The sequence below is a fragment of the Electrophorus electricus genome, chromosome 18 (genome assembly GCF_041902795.1).
Source record: "Electrophorus electricus isolate QZ-2024a chromosome 18, ASM4190279v1, whole genome shotgun sequence".
NCBI lineage: Eukaryota > Metazoa > Chordata > Actinopteri > Gymnotiformes > Gymnotidae > Electrophorus > Electrophorus electricus.
Genome location: NC_137514.1, coordinates 6,016,768 through 6,025,735, shown reverse-complemented (window position 1 = coordinate 6,025,735; position 8,968 = coordinate 6,016,768). Strand labels below are relative to the sequence as shown.

At 41.9% G+C, this 8,968-nt stretch overlaps 1 protein-coding gene across 1 annotated transcript; it reads left to right on the top strand.

Moving 5' to 3' along the window:
* Nucleotides 1-301: 301 nt before the first annotated feature.
* LOC145652050 (uncharacterized) lies at nucleotides 302-3,746 on the top strand. The gene is made up of 5 exons (XM_081701300.1): nucleotides 302-598; nucleotides 774-1,364; nucleotides 1,532-1,592; nucleotides 2,367-2,417; nucleotides 2,640-3,746. Exons 1-5 carry the CDS (start codon nucleotides 439-441, stop codon nucleotides 2,704-2,706), a joined length of 930 nt encoding a protein of 309 aa, XP_081557426.1. The 5' UTR covers nucleotides 302-438; the 3' UTR covers nucleotides 2,707-3,746.
* Nucleotides 3,747-8,968: the final 5,222 nt, after the last annotated feature.

The window sequence follows — 8,968 nt, the reverse complement described above, 5'->3', positions numbered from 1 at the left end:
GCCCACACCTGTTTTGTCCCATCTACTTTTAGGACGTAGTCAAGCATCAATGTTGTATTATATTTCAGACACCAGAGGTAATCTAGATCTCACCTGACCTAATATCCAGTGCTCTGTATTCTAACTTAATAATAAAGGCCTTTGATTCTCCAAAGTTCTCATATTCATAGTTCATCCACATTCACAAAAACAGCACCCTTCTGGGAATAACAACCATTTTGAAACTAGTCCATTGCATTGTTTTCTGACAGCACACTGGTGTTATATGTAGTCTTGAGATATGTAACAGATCAAATCATATCAAATTTTGGTGTATTTTCAGTGATACATATCTCATCATTAGAATACTGAGTCCCTGTGGAGTTTGTAGATTTATATATAACTGGTAATGGGCCTGGTACACGTACGATTTGCTGCGGAGAAGCAGACATATGCAGCATGCATTTCCATTTTGAAGCGCAGCTGTTGGTGGTGTTAGCGGTGTTGTTGCTGACCTCCAGTGTGAGTGAAGGGCGGAAACTGGAGGAGTGTGAGCTGAGGGATGAGCTGAACGCGACTCTGCCTGCAAATGTGCTGGACTTCATCGGTTTGTCCAAGAGTGAGTTAAGCATCTGCTTTTCATAAAATTTTGTGGCGAGCCTAACAGAATGATGCTGACACAGAGAAACAAGAACTATCACAACTATATAAAACAATAAAACTAGCTTTTATCTAGGAACAAAACTGCTGTTTTCATGGTCTACCATTTAACATCTTCCCTTTCCTTTAAACAGTTGTGTGCATTTTTGAGCTGAACTCTGGGTTAAATACCAGTGCCATTCACCATATCACTGTTCGTAATGATGGTGATGATACCTCTTCTGAAAGTGGACTGGCTGGACCACAGAGGAAGTCTGCACATGAGTCGAGCAGTGAGGAATCCGATCAGAAGAACCAACCTGATTTTGGTTCTTCAACAGCTATGCCCACGACTACCCCACAGGGTAATTATTGGTGTCGAAGAGGTCATAGAAGACTACGTTGGTACAGGTCTGCACATGGGTCAAGAAAGAAAACTTTTGCTCGAGGTTACAGTCAGCATGGATCTGAGTCGGCACACAGCTCCAGCAGTGAGGAATCTGATGCAGCGGAAATGTCGATGTCTGCAGTCACCATCTCGGCTACATCCCTCCCCCCAGTCACAGGTACCCCCTTTAATGTTTCAACCTCCGCTGCTGTTCTTCGGATACATCGGTCTGCACACCAAAAGAAACCCAAGAAGGCCGAGGAGTGGAAACTGTACGGATTGTTCCAGTTGCCGGATCACATTGCCTGCTCCTCAGGAAATCAGCGGTCACTCAACCTATGCAATATGACCTGCGACAGTGAGTACATTTGAAAATCAAACCTCAGATAGTTCTCCATGACTATTTTTTATTGTTCTTCAGCCTTTCTTATTCAACAAACTGCAATTATTTTTTATGTTAATGAGAGTAAACAACATCTGAATAAAATGCCCTTGTGGCTATCTGACTGAAATCTCTCTGTAAAGATCTGACAGATGACGACCTCAGTGATGATATAGCTTGTCTTGAGACCATCCTAACTGAAGTGTGAGTAAAACTCAGCTAAATGATTTTGGTATTTTCACAGATTTGATTTTCAAATAACAGTTTGCATGGGGTGCAGGAATACAGGCAATTGCAGGAATACTGGTGTAGTTTAATTTTACAGGGGTAATCCAAAGACATAGTCACAAAACAAGCTGAGGTCACAATTCAGATAGCAGTCGACAAATATATAAGAACCAATACAGGAGCAAGAAAGAGGACAAAAACCAGGAGAACAGAATAATATTAACAAAGACAATGGCTTGGAAACAAATTGCGATGCAAACAAGACTTTGCACAGACTGAATCAACATGGAGGCTTAAAATGAGGAAACACAAAAGGATAATCAGGGAACTGGGAATGCACAAGAGGTTTATGGGAAATGTAGTTCATGGTGGATTGTGTCTGTGTGGAAGGTGTGACATACGTGAGTGTGAAAAGGGTATCTCTGTGGTGCTCTTCAGATTAGCGATACTCTTAAATAAGTATTTTTGACAAAATCTGAGGCACTCGAGGTGGAAATATATTACAAAGCCTTTAATATCACTATTATGGTTTTGCTTTGGTTTTGCATACCACACTATTAGCACACTATCTCTATATACTATAAGCAGAGCAGCCTGAAAGAATGGGGTTAGTCCAGCTTACCACATTAGGTTACTAGGTAATGCATGACCAAAATAACCTATTTCTGGTCAAATTTAATTGTTAGATTATTCTTACTTTTCAATGTCAAATTATGATCAAAATATATCAATGTTCTGTGTAATGATCAGGTTTTCATCAGGCAAACAACAAGGCTCCTTTAAAGAGCTCTTCCAGAAACTGTAAGTAGAAAATGTATCAAATACATATGAAAAGACTTCTCTTGGTTCCTTTGTCTAATAATGCCTACTGTTTGCTATAGTTTTATCTAATTGCTGAAGTTTTGAAAAAATAATGGCTCAAAAATAGTAATGACTTTTTATTTTAGAAAAAAAAAAGGAGTTTGTCATGTAAACGTTCTAGAAATTTATGAGGATTCCTTCATAATGTTTTCTCTTTTGCAGTCATTCTGTTTGGCAACTGAACAACTGTGACGATGTGGTTGACTTCCAGTATTTCTCCAACTGCTGATACTGTCCTGGTCAACTCATCCAGCCTCTGCTCACTGTAGGCCTGAAAATGTTAAAAGCTCCATACCAATAACTATATAGCTGCTTGCAAATAAAAATACTTAAACATGCTGAACTGCAGGTATTGTTCATTGTCTTAGAAAGTTCACATGACTATATGCTACTGGTAAATCCACTTTAAAATGTTGATTAATGAAGCAGTGAGATGAAGCTTTTTCTTTTTTTTCATTTACTGTTGATTGAATGACTTAGTAATTTATAAAGGATAAATGTGAGGTCTCTGAATCAAATAAGTAAAGACATCTGGCTACTGAGCTGGAGGCAGTTTCAGTATATCCTCACAATCTACTGTTCTGTAGGGACAAGGGAGAGCTTCACTTTATAATAGGCTGAGTAGAACTAATGTAGCATTGATAATTATGTTGATTCACATGACTTGATAGATTTTGCCAGTATTGTGATACCTTATGTGGCTGGGGTATAATACACTGAAACCCATGATCAGATGTTTTTTTTCTGATAGATTTCCTTTTTGTGATGGTATACATGTACATCGTAAAATTAAACATAAAAACAAAAGGGTCAGGAGATGTGTTCATGCACTAAAATCTGAGGTGGTTGTGGCCAAGCAGGATATTCAAGCCTAAATATTTTAACACCAGGTGGTGACCTTTATAGCTGATAGCTCTTTATTATTGGCCATCACCTGTGTGATAACATCCAGATAAAGAGTGGCACATAACATAGTTCCCTCTAAATTATGTAATGCCACAGGTTATTCCTTTTGCAAATAAATAAACAAACAAAAACCCATACTGATCAGTGTCCTCTAGGAGCAAAGTCATTTGAAGGTGGCTGCCTGTGTGGGTGAACTAAAAGTTCTGCGACCTCGTGTGTTCAGGATTACTTCAAACACGTACTCATGCGTTCATCCATTACATTTGTGTCCCACACTTGAACTCTGGTCATTCACCACTGCTAATCAAATGACCATAGCCACATGTGGATAAGCCATGGGATGTTACAGTAAGATGCAGGAGGGACACGCACTCAACTGTAACACACAATAAACCCCTTTTTCCAATTTCCGGATTCAGACCCTTGTCTTCTCACTTCCAGTGATGTAATTGTTACAGATACCACCCTGGTGGCATCAAAATAAGAGCCACATTCCTGAAGTACAAGAAAGATATTATTAGGCAGGGCAGCAGGCTTGAGCATTACCAAGATCTCTACAGTTATTTAGTAAACATTATTACCAAGTGTATGTCACCTCTTTATTTGAAATCTGCAGTCCGTAAGATTGAAGAGAGAGTGGACTTAGCTTGAAAATTCAAATGAGTACAACTATCAGGCCCCTCCCCCTGACTCGGCTGTGCTCCAGCCCCGCCTCCAAAGCCCCTCCCCTTACTCTCAGCTGTGTTGCAGTTCCTCCTCCCAAGCCCCTCACCCTCACCCTCAGCTGCACTCCAGCCCCGCCCCCAAAGCACCCCCCCCCCCCCCCAAAAAATATTGCCTTCACACCAGCCCTGCCTCTAATGCACCTCCGCACAGTGGAGGCTGCTGTGCATGTTTTGAAATGCCTACATTGTTGACAAACAAACAAGCAGAATTAAACCTTTTAGACATGCAAAGTAATCTACAGTAATATCTGTTCGGTAGAAGAACTAGCACACGTTTACTTCAGTATTAAGATGTTTGATAACAGAAACTCTAAATAAGCAGTAAACCACTTGAGGACATTTAGCTGTGAGAGCACCAGCACACATAAACATCAGAAGAAACATCAAACCAATATAACTACCTTGTTTGTATCCAAAAAAAAACAGTGCTAACCAGTAGCCTTAGTAGCAGAAACAAGCTAACGTTAGTCCGACTGCAACATCATAGTAAAAAGAGATATATGTTATGGAGTGATACTATAATCATTACCATCCTAGTTTTGTGGTTCTTTTTTATTTTTGGAAATCAAATAAAAAATAAATGAAGCAGGGGTAGTTAATCAGCTACCTGCATAAGCATAATTAATGCTGGGGACACGGGGACACATCCATCCCACTTTATGAAACAGCTGATTTTGTATTGGGCACTTTTTGAAAGTGCATTTTTTCCTTTTATTTAACAATTATTTGAATAATAAAATGTCAGTCAATAAAATTAAATGTAAGCTGTTTTGGAGAATGATAGAATCAGAAAGCATTCACGATTACAATTTAGGCTGTCAAACACTGCCAAAATAACAAATGCAGCACAACTGACAACTGACAACTGAGTTTTTTTTTCTCAGTGGTGGGAAAATACCTTGACATCAGCTACACACAATGATCAGTATAAATGCTGTATGTAACTCAGTAACCCAAATGTTTGGTGGTACATCTGCCCAAGCACAGCCAATCAATGTAATTTCACCCTTATAGCAGCCACTCCCTGTAACAGGCAGCCAACCCCCTGTAACAAGCAGCCACCCCCCTGTAACAGGCAGCCACCCCCCTGTAACAGGCAGCCTTCCCCTCTAACAGGCAGTCATCCACCTGTAACAGGCAGCCTTCCCCTCTAACAGGCAGTCATCCACCTGTAACAGGCAGCCAAACCCCTCTAACAGGTAGTCATCCCCCTTTAATAGGCAGCCAACCCTCTAACAGGCAGCCACCCCCATGTAACAGGCAGCCAACCCTCTTCAGGCAGCCACCACCCTATAACAGGCAGCCAAACCCCTCTAACAGGCAGTCATCCCCCTCTAACAGGCACCCATCCCCCTCTAACAGGCAGCCAACCCTCTAACAGGCAGCCACCCCCATGTAACAGGCAGCCAACCCTCTAACAGGCAGCCACCACCCTATAACAGGCAGCCAACCCTCTAACAGGCAGCCACCCCCTGTAACAGGCAGCCACCCCTCTAACAGGCAGCCAAACCTCTCTAACAGGCAATCATCCCCCTCTAACAGGCACCCATCCCCCTCTAACAGGCAGTCATCTCCCTCTAACAGGCACCCATCCCCCTCTAACAGGCAGCCAACCCCTCTAACAGGCAGCCACCCCCCTGTAGTCTCACCAGCTGAGACTTGCTCTGACTCTTGGGCTTGCTGCAACTCTTCTCTGTGAGACCCTGTGAGTAGCCTTAGGCTAAAGCCCAGTTACCATTTACCTCGCAAAGAAGGGAGAATGTGTGGAGGCATAGTAACGCTTCAATTTTTTAAAAATCTTTTTTTGAAAATCTATTTATCTATTTTTTTATCCCTCACCTGTAGGGTCACAGCTCAGGATTCTGCCAAAGAAACAACACCTACAGGCATGTACACACTACCTTCACAATATTTAGTTGTGGGACAAAAGTTTACATACACTTATAGTAACTACTGTCAAACAATTTTTCACATCTTCACACATTTCAATGTTACCATACATTTTCTGTGTAAAGTGAATTAAGTTATATACTTCATTTACATGAGAATTTCAGGGATATTTTTTACTATGTCAGATTTTCAGTGTGTCAAAATTTGATATACGTACATTTAAAAGTGTCCTACTTCGCAACAGTCTTAAAGGCTGTTGTGCACAAAAGAAGCCCATACAGAATTAAGTTGGCAGATTATCACGACAAAGACCTAAATATCTGGAAAGTGCAGATACTTATTCAGATTTCAGCTTGTGCTCTTAAAAGGAATTGCCATGTTATGAACAGGCAAGATATTGGTCTGAATTTAGACGGTGCTTGTCCCTTCTTGGGTTCAGAACAGACCAGCACTGATGATTCATTCTCCTTTACACTTTTCCAGTACTGTTCAGTTTCAGCTCTGGGTGGATGCACAGTCAAACTTCTGTTGCACTGTAACCTATAGTACCCTTAACATAGTCCTTTGGTGTGCAGGGAATGTATTCTTTAGATTTCTTTTTGGCCGCTTCTTTCATGTATCTCTGCGATCTAGCTGCCAGTACTGTTTAGCAGACTCTAAGGCCTCACAAGATCTTTAATCTTTATAACCTTCTGGAGCTCAATCAGTTTGCTGATCCCGATTATAGTTTGGAATTTGGAGCCTAGTATCTTATGCGTGACTGGTGCTGAGGCTGGTAACAGTCTTCTGGTTTCAGTTATACTGGTGGTTGGAAGTGTGCTCATCACTGTATTTACATCTGCCAGCACACTGTCTAATGATAACTTGGCATTATCTTCTCAGTGAGATTATTAATAAGGATGGGTATGGGTACAGATTCAGGAACAGAGTCATGAACAGCCACCTCCTGTACATGGATGACGTCACGCTGTATACACAGAGGAAAAGTTAGACTGACTCACTGCACCACCTGACCAGGAACTACAGCAAGGACACTGGAATGGCACACTGAGGTGGAGACTTATGTCAGGTTCAGGGTAATAGGAGGAAAAAATGGCCAGGTAATTAAACTACCAAACAGATATATAACAGAACTGCATGACAACTACAAATGTGTGAGGATTTGACAAGCACATGGGACATGAGGCTGAAACCAGATGAACAGGAACATCCAAGTACGTCCTCGGGGTAAGGCAGGTCCTCTAGAGTGAGCTGCATGAGAACGTTAAGATCAAAGCCGTAAAACCGCGTGCCCCGCCAGTCATCAGATACCCGGCGGACGCAATCGGCTGATCAAAGGAAGAACTAGAAGCCAGAAAGCTCCTCACAATGCACAGAGCTCCACCCAAGACCCAACGTCCAGAGGATGTAGATCAGGCGGAAAGGAGAGAGAACTGAGCCACGAAAGTGTGTTCAATGTCCAACATGAAATATAAAACATCCATGACTGTATCCAGTCTAGTTCCCATGGGTCCCATGGGTAATCTGATGAGAGACTGCTGCAGACAACGGTACCATGGAAATAGAAAATGTATGATGGTAGAAAAAGCTTATACATGAAATAATAATAATAATCATCATAATAATGCAGATGAGGGGTAAGGCTGAAAGATAGCACAGGGGCACTAATAATGGCAGCACAAGAACAAGCATTTGGCCAACTGAAGTAGACAGGATCCAAGAATGATATGCAAGGCAGATCCCAAAACAGGGAGAGCTACAGAGAGTGGTGGAGAACAACAAGGCTAAGCTCCTGTGGGACCTCCAGATCCAAACAGATCAGCGAGTAATGGCAAACAAACCAGGTGTAGTAGTCCAGGAAAGGTGAACTTTAAGTTATTCACGTAGAATGTATTTGTATCCTTGTTAAGGCAATATCTTTCTGTGATGCTGGCAGGGAGGGAATGAGAAGAGAATGCGAGTAAGGGGAGTCTTTATTCTCCATTCGGTTTAGAAATGGAAGGACAGCATCGAGCTGGCGACGAAGCAAAAAAGGCAGTAATATAACCACACTGGCAGTAAGGCTCATGGTGGGTGGCCCCAGACGAGCAGTCTTCTCAGACATGCTCTAAGGTGCTGTAGGCTAGTTGTCAAAGTACAGCCCCCTCCTCCTCCTCCCACCTACATCCGATGTCGTGTTTGTATGTGTGTGTGTGTGTGTGTGTGTCTCTTTGTTACCATGCCTCTCCCTTGTTAACTGGTCCATGTGTCACGCCTGTCTCTTGTAGTCATCCTTGTTATCGTGTGCATTTAAGGTTCTAGTTAGTCAACGTCACGGTGACCTGCCTTGTCATGTTTTCAAGCCCCTTTACTTGTGTGTTGCTTTTTGTCTTGTTTTCGCGTAGGGTTGCTGTTCATGTTTTGTTTGTTATGTGTTAAATAAAGGTTTTCGTTTGTTCGAACACAGCATGCCTTTGCATCCTGCCTCCCCTCTTGCGTTACACAACCACTGCACAGCACTGGAGGAGAGAATCTGTGGGAGTTAAATATGCTTATATTCATATGCTTATATTTATAATCAGGGGTTTGGGAGCAGGAAAGGTGTGTGTGTGTGTCATGTGTGTTAACTTACCTTCTGCAGCACTGGAATGAGTACTTATTCAGACAGCATTTTTCAGTTAGTCATTTTTATCACAGTTTTTTTTTTTTCAGATTAAAAAAACAATCACATTAATTTAATTCATTTTGGAGGCCACTGTTTTAAAATAAAATATGACAGCACAAGATTATGCCAAACAAGATGGGATGGGATTACAAGCGCAGATCTCCAGCCTACACTGGAAAAAGACCAGGGATGGTCATGGTCCAGGATATGGTCTGCTTGAGTTTGGGGTCTTAACTCTACCCACTACACCACAGACGAGGTGTACGTGAAACACCTAAAAGGCAGAAAAACACACACACACACACGAACAGGACAAACAACTGAAA

What these genes read in the sequence shown, in the direction of transcription:
- LOC145652050 (XM_081701300.1), top strand. Translation starts at nt 439, where the DNA reads ATGCATTTCCATTTTGAAGCGCAGCTGTTGGTGGTGTTAGCGGTGTTG. An exon ending in CTTCATCGGTTTGTCCAAGA is followed by an intron (nt 599 to 773) that starts GTGAGTTAAGCA and finishes TCCTTTAAACAG; the next exon opens with TTGTGTGCATTTTTGAGCTG. An exon ending in AAAGAGCTCTTCCAGAAACT is followed by an intron (nt 2,418 to 2,639) that starts GTAAGTAGAAAA and finishes TCTCTTTTGCAG; the next exon opens with TCATTCTGTTTGGCAACTGA.